This window comes from Myotis nattereri, assembly GCF_964212035.1.
Source record: "Myotis nattereri genome assembly, chromosome: 5".
NCBI classification, from domain to species: Eukaryota; Metazoa; Chordata; class Mammalia; order Chiroptera; family Vespertilionidae; genus Myotis; species Myotis nattereri.
This window is the reverse complement of record NC_138080.1, coordinates 52,708,209-52,721,297: the sequence shown is the minus strand read 5'-3', so window position 1 is coordinate 52,721,297 and position 13,089 is coordinate 52,708,209. Positions and strand designations below refer to the sequence as shown.

At 47.2% G+C, this 13,089-nt stretch overlaps 1 protein-coding gene across 1 annotated transcript in view; it reads left to right on the top strand.

The window, feature by feature from the left end:
• Positions 1–2,603: 2,603 nt before the first annotated feature.
• TMEM131L (transmembrane 131 like) overlaps positions 2,604–13,089 on the top strand; it is a 145,903-nt gene continuing 135,417 nt past the window's right edge. The window contains exons 1-3 of the mRNA XM_081091818.1: positions 2,604–2,794; positions 3,495–3,565; positions 10,087–10,130. Of these exons, the coding sequence (XP_080947944.1) occupies positions 2,671–2,794; positions 3,495–3,565; positions 10,087–10,130 (239 nt within the window). The 5' untranslated portion in view covers positions 2,604–2,670. The remainder of the gene's footprint in view (positions 2,795–3,494; positions 3,566–10,086; positions 10,131–13,089) is intronic.

Below are 13,089 nucleotides of genomic sequence, written 5' to 3'. Positions count from 1 at the left end.
GAAATATCCATCAGCTGCCTCCTGCACACCCCCTACTGGGGATGTGCCCACAACCAAGGTACATGCCCTTGACCAGAATCGAACCTGGGACCTTTCACTGAGCCAAACCGGTTAGGGCAATATCTTGTGTATTTTAAAAATAGGTATAGACTATCAATTTTAGGTTTGATTTTTTTAATTTATAAAAACATCTTAACTTACATGGATCTAATTTAAAATTGATGTACTCTAGTGAGATATCTCCTTAGTGCCTGTTCCTTGCTTTACTGCGAATAATTTGCATATAAAGTTGCTTCATGTTTATATTAAATTGTTTTCAGTGAACATTATTTCATAACTCTGCCACTATAACTTGATATTTCTCATCATTTCTGGGCTTCAATTTCTTTTGTAAATGAGGCAGCTGGGCTATTACTTATTAGCCAAAATTTTTCCAGCTCTAATATCCCCTGATAACTAAATATCGACTATCCACAGGGGAATAGTGGAAATATAGCACAAATGACACTAGAGTCTTCTTTGGAGAACAAGTTTACTTCAAAACATGGATGCTACTTAATGGGCCATAACTTTCCTGTTGTTCATGAGTCAGCATGAAAAATAGCTCCAGAGAAGGCTCAGTGGGTCAGATTTATCTAAGAAGACAGCTGTGTAATCCTGTATCCCTCTCCAACCCCTTGGCACTGCAGATACATGTTTCTGGCCTTTTGAACAACAGTCAAATAGCATTACCCACTTTGCAAAGTCCACAAGACCACAACGTGGAAAATCAAGCGGGCCTTTAAAAGGTTCCAGGAGAACAAAATAGAGCTGTGTTTATACATGGGCCACAGCTATTTTTCTCTTTCTTTAAGTCATTTCCATTGATTCTGTGATACTGGTTGGTGTGGGAAAGACTTGTAGTAAAAAAGTAAAACTATTTAAAAGTTAGTAAAGAAGTTTTGTGCCACGACTTTTTATTTAGCCTGTTTAGTAAAACCTATTAGGCCATCGGTTTTTGCTTGGTCTCCTTTCTGAGTAGTATAGTCATAACAGGTCTTAAAAATACATGTTGTAAATAACTAGGCCAATGTGAGAACTTTCATTTAAAAACAAACTGTGAGGATGCAGTTACTGCCTAATGGGGCTGTGCGAGTATTCTTGTCACAAGAGGCCCCTTTAACACCACGGAGAATCTTCAGATCCAAAGGGCAGATACAAACCTAGAGAATGACATGAAGAGAAAAAAAGGGACATATTGGAATAGGACTGGAGAGCCTTGCTAAGGAAATAAGCAGACTGGCCCAGCAATTAGGCTATTTAACCTTGTTTAGAGTTTTGTCCAGACACAGTGTGAGACCGGGCTTACAGTACTGTATTATGTCCTTGAGAGAGAGAGAGAGAGAGAGAGAGAGAGAGAGAGAGAGAGAGAGAGAGAGAGAGAGAGAGTTCTAATTGATTTAGTCCTCCGGCATCTGTCCTGCTATTTGACCACCCCTTTTCCATTGTCTAGACTGCAAGGCACCAGAAGCAATTAAGTAGAGGATCAACGCAAGCAGACAGGTGTGCCCCGGTCACTTTCCTTCTTTATTCTACACTGCTCATATTCTCTGAATTTCATACAAGCTACTCTGGAAGCAGCAAATGAATGGGGGTGGGTGGGGGGTGGAGGGGGGAATCTGAAGATTGTCAATACTTCCAGGTGATGCAAATAGGTTCCTGAATAAATCTTTGCATGATATTAAAAGAGATCTCAGATCTTAGACGTAGTTTTCCGTTCTAAGCATCAAAAAATAGGGCTAGAAAATGTATTTCCTAGTATTGCTTCTATTATCCCGTTAATGTTAGAAACAGGCAACTTACCACGTCCTCGACCCCCACCATGTTGCAGAAGAGGCTGGCTGAATTTTGCAACATGAATCCGAAGGGGAGTACGTGCAAGATCTTTGAAGCTACAAATCCCCTAGGAAGAGGCTTCCCCACCTGTCACAAGCTGGATCGTCTCCACGGAGGGCGCCGGGCGCACCACCGCCACGCGGCGCTGAGGTCATCCTCTCGGGTCTTGGGAGAGCTCTTTTTATTCTAAATTACAGACTTTGCAGCCACCGGATATCCTCGCTGCAGAACTGGCAGTAGCCATGTGGCTGCACTCGCGTTTCCTGACAACCACTGCATTATTTCCACTAATATCCTGTCTCAGGCTTCTCGCTGGGCGACTCCTCACTCCCACCACCCACCGTCGCCCCCCTGCCGATGGGCAATAACCCTAAACAAAGCGAAGCCCCCCCCCCCCCAAAAAAAAACGTTGAAATCGCACTTGGCGACAGTCCCTCCCGGCAGCTCTAAGTCACAGCCGCAGAAAGTGCCTGCGCCCCGCAGATTGGGGCAGACTCGCAGCCCTGAGCTCTGCGCCGGGGCGGGGCGCCCGCGGCCGAGGCGTTCGCATTGTCCACGTTCCCCGCACCCCGCCGCGTTCCGTCCCCCCCTATCTGTGGCACACACGCGCGCAGGGCGAGCGGCGCGCCCGGGGCTGGAGCTGCAGCAGCAGCTGCGGCGGCGGCGAGGGCGGGGGCGGGGGCGGCGGCGGGGCGGGCCCGGCGGGCGGCGGGGGCGGGCCCGGGGCGAGGCAGCCAGGGCGCCAGCGAGCAAGCGGCGAGCGCGGCGAGCACCGAGGGAAGCGCGAGCAGCAGCATGGCGGGGCTCCGACGCCCGCAGCCCGGCTGCTACTGCCGCACCGCCGCGGCCGTGAACCTCCTGCTGGGCGTCTTCCAGGTCCTCCTGCCCTGCTGTCGTCCGGGAGGGGCTCAGGGACAAGGTCAGCCTTGCGCCGCTCCGCTGGCTTTTCCTCTCCACCCTGCCCCCCCCCCCCCTTCTCTTTCTTGTAGGGAACTGCTGAAATCTATTAGAGGACGAGGGGAGGAAAGGGAAAGGGGCAGGAGGAGGAAGGAAAGCGGTTGCAATTCTTGGCTGATAACATTTTCTAACCGCAGCGTCCCCTCCCGCCTTCCCCGCCCCCATGCAAACAGAAAGCTGGGAAGTCGCGGGGCTGGGGGACCGTGCGGACCGCTAGCCGCGCGCGCCCCGGAGCCTTTGTGCGCGGCCCCCCGGCACCCCAGGCGCAGCCCCCGCTTTGTGTGGCGCGCGCTAGGGCCCCGCCGCGGCCCGGCTTCCTGCAGCTTTGTTCCTCGAGCCGGGCGGCCCGGGACCCATCCTGCAGATGCCCGCCCCAGATGCTGCGGGATGCGAGCGCAGAGCAGCCCGCGGGGCGGCCTCCGATCGGTCCCCCAGCACCAGACCCCCCGGCCCTGCTCGCTGTCGCCTCTCTGTCACAGGGACCGCCGGCTCACACCCCGTCCATTGTGTTCACATCCTTGGCTCCCTTCTCGGGTGGCCTGGGCTTTCAGAAGGAAAGGGAGACTTGTTTGGGTGAGGCGGGTGCATAGGGGACGGTAGGGGAACAGGAAGCGTTTCTTTTCCGTGCATTAAAAACTCGGTGTGTTTTTTGGTTCGTGTAGCGATTGAGCCCTTGCCGAACGTGGTGGAGCTGTGGCAGGCAGAAGAAGGGGAACTCCTGTTGCCTACTCAGGTGAGGACGGTCAGGTGACAGGGCGGGGTGGGGGTGGGGGTGCGCATGTGGAGAGGCCAGGAGGCCGCGGGCCCCCCAGTGGCACAGACGCTCGGGCCACTTTGCAAGGCAAATAAACGGTCGGGCCAAGTCTGAACACCTGGCAACGGTGGCCTTCCCAGCCTCCTCCCGCGCCATGTGACAGGGCGTGAGTCACGCCTGCCCCAAGTTCAGGAGGTGGGAGCTGAGGCCACCTCAGCAGGGCCGGGCCTGCTGTACAGAGGGGAAGGGCGGGCCCCTGGGCCAGCTGTGGTCCTGGGTGGGCGAGGGACGTGTGCCCTGTTCTTTAAGCGACCTGGTGCAGTGTGTGTGAGGACAGCAGGAATATTGATTGATTAGAGATGGTACTTGCCATTATCGTTAAGTAGCTTTGGGATGACGATGTGACTTTAAAGGATTGTAGTCTTGGATTTTCCCCCCAGTGCCTTTAATTCCTGTTAGAATACAACTTGAATTTCCTGTTTGGGGTTTCCTCCCCATATGATACAATGATTGCATTTGGAAAAAAAAAATACTAACATTTTATTGGAATTTGTGGCATCATAACAGGGTTTACTGCCACAATAGATACAGTACTGCAAAGCTTTTGTGTTTAAGGTTTAACTTTCAGGAGAAATTCTCATTGGCTGAAGATGTACACATTTAAATATAATATTGCCAACTGTTTCTCAGCATGGACGCATTTTCCCCCTTTGTGGAGAAGTGGTTTGAATTATAAGGGGATATTCAGCCTGTGTGCCACAATTTTTAAAATGTTCGTTACTGCCACATTGGTGGAGCACTTGGTTCTATGCTGTCTCTTGTGGCTGTTTAGAAAAACAGGATGTCTAGCTGTAACTTCACTGGCCAGGCTGTGCAGTTTTACATTTCGATTTTCTCCCTCCTATGTGAAGCATTTAGAGTGCTGGTTTTGAGATATTTGGAATATTCATTTTAACCAGAGCTAATAAATAACAGCTTCAAGGCGGAGAGGTGATTTTTAGAGGAACTTTTTTCTGGACCTTCCTTAAGGCCAGTAGGCTGAATAAGACCTGTCCTTTGAGAAAAAGCCTGCCTTCATCTTAAAAGTTTATTCCCAAATGGAGGTTTTCCCTGATTATAAATGACAGATGTGTACAGATGTGTATTGTTGAAGGTTTGAAACATACCAAAAGGTAAAATGAACAAATCAGAAATTGTTCCTAACCCTACGGAGAGAACCACACTTAACATTTGAAGTATTTACTGTTAAAAAAATACAGTTATATTTGTATAGATCAGAGTCATTCAGGAGCGGCATGAGTGACATTTTGGGCTGGAGAATTCTTTGGGGTGGGGGGCTGTCCTGGGCTCTGGAGGATGTCAAGCAGTTAGAGCATTTCTGCCTCTACCCGCTAGATGCCAGTGGCACTCGCCTCTCCCTCTCTTTCCCCCAGTGTGACCGCTAAACATGTTTCCAGATGTAGCCAAGTGTCCCTGGGGAGCAGAAGTGCCCCGTGGAGAAACCCTGGTGTATATCTATATTCATTTGCTTTTTTACTCACTTGTAGCCTCTGCCTCTTACTGGTTAGTGTTGGAAGCCGACCTAAGCTGAAGAAAAGGAAAGGATAGACTCTGATTGATTGTTGCATTAGTTGAAGATTTAGTCACTCTGCTGAGAGATGGAAGTGTCAGGCCCCTGATAGGATTTTGTTATAAGCTCAGGCATTATTGTATGAAATTCTTAATTTCTGGTTTTGTTTATATGTATAATACACTTTGTTGTGGTAAAAAAGCCTTAGAATTTAGGAGCTGTCTTTCTGGAGTGCTCACTATAGAAGCATTTATAGCTAAGCTACCTTAATGAAAGCTGTAGTGAAAGTGAAACTGGTATATTCAAAGTAATTTTCTAAATACTTCATCTCTATATGAGTTTCTTTTAGAGACTTATCCTGCATATACCTGGGTGGGGTGAGGAAAGATATAGATCTATCTATAGCTGTCTATTTAAACTGCATTATGTGTATATATGTCAAAACTGTATAAATATACACACATATAGTATAGGTATGTCTTACATGTATATAAAAACTGCAGCGAGTTCTGAAGAAAGCTATTTTTAGGGAATTCTTCTCAAAGTAGTTTTAATTTTTTTCAGAAAAGCTTCCTCATGTGTCATGAAGTCCGATGGAAAGATAATATTTATAGGTGTTATTTAAATTTGAGAGTTTTCTGCTTACTTAGCTTGTAGATTGGGTTCCTTTCATTTAGAGAGACTTAAAGATGGCTTCAAAAGCTACAATTTTTTAATTACAGTTGAAATAGGAGCATCAGAAGATGCGGCATTTAAAAATCAAATACTGACATTTGCCAACACTAGTTATTTATACAGTTATTTAGTTTGGAAATGTTTTCTCTTGATTGGGCCTTTTGTTTTCTAATGGGTCTCAAAGTAGATCAAGAATTTTAGTAACGCATCATTAGTAACCCCAAATGTAATAATTGAATTGTTTTAAACTGCCAGACCCTCTGGCCAGCTGTCCAGTATTTGACTCCCTGCTCCATCATTTTCCACCTCTCTGACCTGTTTCTTCACCTGCAAAATGGGGGTAATAATGGAACTGAGTAAGCACTTACTATATGCTGCCTGTTACTTTGGCAGTATCCACCTGTCCCTCAGTGATTCGGTCATTGGAGAGCATGGAACCTCTTTCCTGCTTGGAAGGGGCTGATCTGTGCTGATAGCTCAGCGCTATTCTGTGCCCTCCAGCCGTACAGATGAATTGCATTGTGTATATTTTTATGCTGCATGCTCTTCTATGTTCTATAATAGTTTGGTGTAGGAAGATAGGAACTATCCATTGCGATAATGAGAAGGAAGGAAAAAACCGTGGTTTTTATTCTTAGATTTACAGAGTTTGTCCTTTCCTTTGACTTTGCTTCACGTGACCACACTTCATCACACTGTATCGAAAGCGGTGGTGGTGTAGCAATAGCATGTGCAAGAAGTAATCGCATGTGTGCAAGATACTGCTTTGCCCAACTTCTTACTTCACCTTCAAGGTCAAAAACCTGTGATTCTCTGCCATCCACTTGACCTGCTCTGGCCCTCTGGGCCGTCCGCATTCTGACCTTGACTGTTGTTGCTCCTGTCAGTCCTCTGGGACACTGACTTCAGCCCGAGTGTTGGCCGAGCAGGCCCAAGATGTTTCTGTTGAATGAAAGAACTGGTGCTGTTGCCCTGCTCTTTGAACCGGGACGGTCCTTCCTGACTCCTCGCTTGGCAGTGGCACCTTCATTTCTCCCTCTTTGAGTTTCTTGAGTGTCTGGATTTTTTGCTTTGTCTTGTTGCCCTGATTTAGTTCCCCTTAAGAGGGTTTGGTCTTCTAAGCGGGTTGCCCCAGTGTAACCACCATGTACTGTATGCAGTAGGCACTCAGTAGTGGCCCATGAGCTCTTCCTGGGAGGGGAGAGGCAGGTGTCTCTGTGTTGTCCAGTTCCCCAATTAATAGGGTATTCAGTTCTGAAGATGGCAGGCCACATGCATTCAGCATTGGTTTCCTTTTATTGATTAATAATCACATTTTTGTATCAGTTCTGGAAGCTGGAAGGGCAATCTTGAATGTGTTCTTTTAATCCCTTCAGACTTGCCTGAGATGAGAAGCCTCCCTCCAGATCCCCCGGGTTAGGTTGCAGACGTGGATGCTGAGTAGGAGCAGCTGGAACCAATGAAACAGACACTCATTGGTCTGGTCTGGGATGATAGGTCCCCTGCTCCTCTGGCAAACACCTCGCAGGGAGCCTGGCCCCGGGAGGCCCCTGGGATCTGCCTTTAAAAATCTCACGTCTGGTTAAATTTACCCCCTTAAGCCTGAGTGAGAGTAGATAACGGAAAGTGATAGAAAGTGAAACGGGAACTGGGACACTGACTGAGACTTTGTTATCTCAGGTACTGTGTGATGTAAGGCATCTTGCTCCAGTGGGCAAATCATTACCGGGTATTTGGAAATCCTTTTGTCATAGAGATTTATTTTTGTTTTCGTCTACTTCCACTATCAATATAAAAAATAATAACTAAGAGGGGCTGAAGACTAACCAGCGTTGTTTAAGCACTTGATGAGTTATTATCTCGTGCTACTATGCTAAGAGGTAGGGATTAGGAAGACCTGATTTCACAGGTGAGGAAATGGAGGCTCCCAAGTCATCCTTTAGCTTGCCCAAGGCCTTGAGAAAGTAGCAGTGGTGCAATTTGAACCCTGGAGGTGTTTGGCTCCAGAGCCCATGCCCTTGGCCACTACCAGATACACTATTGTATGAATGTTAGCACAGCCCAGCCAGGAAAGTATTATTGTGATAAAGTTCCTGGGCCTGAGGGAAATAATTTTCAGGTTCTGTTTTGATTTAGAAAAATTTGCTTAATGGTTTTCAAAAATATTCATATCCACTAGTATTTTTAAATTATCTTTATTAAAACATTTTTTATTGAGGTATACTTGACATATAACATTATATTAGTTTCAGGTGTAAAGCATAATGCTTTGCTCTTGCTGTATATTGTAAACTGATCACCACAGTCAGTCTAGTTAACATCTGTCTTGGTACAAATAGTCACAAATTTTTTTTTCTTGTGATGAGAACTTTTAAGATTTACTCTCAGAGAAACTTTCAAATATGCAGTACAGCATTATTCACCATAGTCACCATGCTGTACATTATATCCTCACGATTTACTTATTTTATAACTGGAAGCTTGTACCTTTTGAGCACCTTCACCCATTTTGCCCGCCCCCACCCTGTGGTGGAGGGAGCAGATTACAGGATTTGGTCCCTGCCTTTTGAGAGCTTGGTGTTGCTGGGGAGATAAGGCTGGTAATACCCCGAGATAACAATCAAGTGCTGAAATGTAGGAACTGAAGGGAGAGAGGAGCAGCGTGTATGAGGAGTCAGTTAGAGATCTGCATTGGGGCTGAGCCTAGAGCCTCACTCACATGGGTGAAGGTTCAGAGTGTTTTATGCTGGTGTTTTAACCCGGAGCCCAGAGACCCTGCTGAAGCCTGGCTGCAGCGATGGTGATGGGTATGTCAAGGTCAATTGACAGTGGCTCACTTCCAGGCTAAGGAGCTTGGAATATATCTGACTCGAAGTTGGGGAGCCATGGGAGGCTCTTGAGCAGAGAGTAGCACAGTGACATTGAATGCTAGGTCCACACCATGTGGGTGGTAAGTGATTGATGTTGAGGAAGATTGGCCTTGCAGTGACTCCCAGGATGGGTCAAAGGCACAGGTCTTCAACAGAGCAGAAAGCCCCATCGGTGGTGGCAATGCAGGCCTGGGTGGGGGGTCATTATGGTTGGAGTGAGGGGAGGAGAGCAGTGTGGTGGTGACCCTAAGGTTTGCCCGAGGGTCAAGGAGTGTCATGTGTCTTTGACAGAAGGAGACCAGTCAGAACAGAGGCCACCCGGCAGGGACCCTGGTGTTGGTAGGTCTGATGTTGGTGACTGTTTTGGGGAGACAGCGTGCACGCATCCTGGAGGCAGCTGGCGGCAGGGCTGGAGCTGTGAATGAGTTCGCTCCACACACAGGTGGAGGACCTCCCATGTGCTGTGTTGACTAAAACCATGTGAGTCTTGGCTCCTGTGGAAAGATAGGCATTCACTGAGCATCTATAACGTGTGATTGAGGGAGAAGTTGGTGCTGGAGATAGGGATTTGGGCCCCATGGTTTCAAGTGTGGGTTAACATTTGGAGGGAATTTGTGTGGAGGAGTCTGGGCCCAGTAGGACTGGCAGGGATCAGGGGTGAGGGGGTGGGGGGTAGGGGGGTAGGGGGCTGGGGTGCTGAAGAGGGCACCAGGCAGTATTGCCTGGAGAGCCAGGGGTCGGAGAGAAGCTGGAGGAACAGGAAGGTCGGTGTTCTTGAAGAACCCTGGCAGCAAATTTCAATATAGTATTTAATTGGATCTGCCCTCTGTTTCTGTTTCAAGAGGCTTTTGTTTTGTTTTTTAAACCCTCCTGGTACATGACACGAGCGGTCAGATTTTTGGATGGTAAGTCTGGGAGAAGATTTTGGAATCACTTTTGAGTGATTTTTATGCCACTTATCACATTTATCAGCCTTTTTACCTTGATGTCAAAATATATCAAGTGTTCTGAGTAAAACATTACATTTTCTACGTTTGGGAATTTTAATTATTAATAAACTTCATCTTGTGTGATTAAACGGAAACATTGAAAAATGCCTTTGGAGAGAAGTGATGTCAAAGTAATTTTGAGATTATGTTCAGATTGTAATTTTAAACAGGTAAAGTGCTTATGGTGAGGACATGAGGGATCACTTGGCAATTCAGCAGTCTCCTTACTGAAGTTACTCTTTCTTTCAGTAAATATTTATTGAATGCCTGCTGTGTGTCGGGCATGATTTTAGACATTCATTACAAAGTTCATCACCCCTGTGAGAGTTGAAGAACTCTTCCTTTTGGAGATTTTGTGCTCCTTTGAGACAACTAAAGCATGTTCTTTTTCGGTAGGGTGATTCTGAAGAGGATATGGAGGAGCGTTCTCAAGAACAGAGGTAAGAAAAAAATGGCAGCGAATACCTGCTAATTTGCCCTGCCCACTTTGGATGCTATCTGGAGTCTTGAACAAGTGTATGCTTATGTACTTAATATTCTCAGTAATGTACCCCTCTCTTTGGCATTTGGGGTATTTGTACTCTCTAATAATATAACTTTGTTTGAAAATAAGGTTGTCCAGAAAGCTGTTAAAACACACACACACACACACACACACACACACATATATACACACACACACACACTCCACCAACTTCATTTTTCCCATGGCATGCTTACATCCTTCGTCTTGTTCACAAATATTTATTGTGCATCATGCACTGTACTGGGTTTTATGCTAGACATAAAACACTGAACAGGACCTGTGTTGTGTGTTGCGGGGGAGTCAGGCATTACTGTAAACAAAACAAAATAGGTATGCTGTTAAAAGAATTATCAAGAACTAGATTGCTGTGATAGAGAATAATGAGTTGGATGGGGTGGTCAGGTGAGGCCCCTTTTAGGAGGTGACATTTGAACTGAGGTCTGGAGGATGTGCAGGATCAGCCATGCAGCAAGTAGAGGGAGCTTACTCTGGGCAGAGGGGGACAGCAGGTGCAAAGGCCCTGAGGTGGGAAGCATGGACAGCAATCCAGGAACTTGGAGAAGGCCAGGTGATAGTGAGATGTGGTAGGACCTTAGAGGCCACAGTAAGGAGTTTGAGTTTTATTTTTTTTCTAAATATGTGGAGTGAGTTATTAAAGGATTTTACGCAGGGGCTAGTAATTGAATGGTGTCAACTACTCTTACAAGAGAATATTTTCATTATGGGGCAGTCTCACTCAGTTGTCAAACTGGGATATCTGGTCCCTTGGAGGCACTTGAAGAATCAGTGGTACCTGGGCACAGGGATAACTTCCAGGGAATCGGATTTTGGATCCCCAACATCCACATTTTCTCATAAAATTCATCCGTCTGAGGTTGCAAGTTATCCTCCTCCACTTTACAAAAGAAAAGCAGACTTCTCACCCAGCCCCAATCCTACCATATGCTTCATCTTGGGCAGTCAAAGGAGCAATCTGAAATACTGGTATTGATCAGGAGAAAGTGATCCACTCTGATTGGATGGCAAATTCTTTTGTAACTCTCTGATAGTTTTCAAATGTTGACTTTAAACAAAATTGAAGGAGGACCCAATCAAATTGGCAGTTGCTAGATCATCAGAAATTATTTTTAACTAGAGGCCCAGCGCGCGATTGAAATCATGCAAGGAGGTGCCCTGCGGACGGCCGGGACCCGTACCTGACTCGCAGCGTCCCCTGGCCCCCCTGCCTGTGTCCGCTCTGGGGCTGCCTGAGCTGCTGTGCTGGCTGGGGCAGGCCCCCCTGTCTCTGTCTCTGTCTCCGCCCTGGGCCTCACCTGTGCACGCAACCTCCTCCTGTCCAGTGACTGTTATGGCATCCTGGCCTAATTTGCATATTACCTCTTTTTATATATACTAGAGGCTCGGTGCACAAAAATTTGTGCACTGGTGTGTGTGGGGGGGCCCCTCAGCCCAGCCTGTGCCCTCTCGCAGTCTGGGACCCCTCAGGGGATGACCACCTGCTGGCTTAGGCCCGCTCTCTGGGGGATTGGGCCTAAGCTGGCAGTCAGACATCCTTCTGGCAGCAGCCTGGGAGCCCTTGGGGAATGTCTACTTGCCAGCAGGGAGCAGACCTAAGCTGCAGTCGGACATCCTTAGCGCTGCTGAGGAGGTGGGAGAGGCTCCTGCCACTACCGCTGTGCTGGCAGCCATCCACCTGGCTTGTAGCTGAGCAGAGCTCCCCCTGTGGGAGCGCACTGACCACCAGGGGGGCAGCTCCTGCACTGAGTGTCTGCCCCCCTGGTGATCAGTGTGTATCTAGTGACCAGTCATTCCCAGTGGTTCTGCTGTTAGGGTCAGTTTGCATATTACCCTTTTATTATATTGGATAGAGGCCTGGTGCACGGGTGGGGGCCAGCTGGTTTGCCCTGAAGGATGTCCCGGATCACAGTGGAGGTTCTGCTGGGGTGCCTGGCCAGCCTGGGTGAAGGGCTGATGGCTGTTTGCAGGCTGGCCACAGCCCCTCAGCGGGGACCCTCATCCCATGAGGGTGTATCCAGCCTGGGTGAGTGGCTGATGGCTGTTTGCAGGCTGGCCAAGCCCCCCAGTGGGGACCCTCATCCCATGAGGGTGTGACCAGCCTGGGTGAGGGGCTAATGGCTGTTTGCAGGCTGGCCATGGCCCCCAGCCACCCAAGCTCCTAGTGGAGGCTGGCTGGAAGCAGGTATCTGGGATTTATTTATCTTCTATAATTGAAACTTTGTTGCCTTGAGTGGAGGCCACAGCTGGCCAGGACAGGTGGGAAGCTTGGTTTCCTCCATCGCCGGGGCAACCAAGCCACCTGCTTGCTCTAGCTCCATGGCTGCCGGCCGCCATCTTGGTTGGGTTAATTTGCATATAGTCGCTCTGATTGGCTGGTGGGCATGGCTTGGGGCGTAGCAGAGGTGTGATCAATTTGCATGTTTCTCTTTTATTAGAATATATATATATATATATATATATATATATATATATATAATAGATCTCTGTGATTTTTGGATAAAACATTGAGGGAGCTTAGAGTATATAGGGACAGCGCTCCACCAAAGCTCATTGAATTCACATCTATTTATGTGAACAAGCTTTTTCAGTGCTTACATTAAGAAAAAAATAAGACAAGGAAAATGAGATAAAATTGATGTTGATTAACCCATCTCATCCTAGTTGTAAGTGATATTCACATGAACCAATTGGGGGTGGGGATAAAGGCTGTTCTATCCATCCCAGTAAAGGATGCATTTTCAATAGAATTTGACATGTTTAACTACCTATCAAATTTTGTAAAAAATACATAAATAGCTAAATTTTTTTGGTTTGATCAATTGCATACTAATAAAAATATGATAATTCAGAAGAAA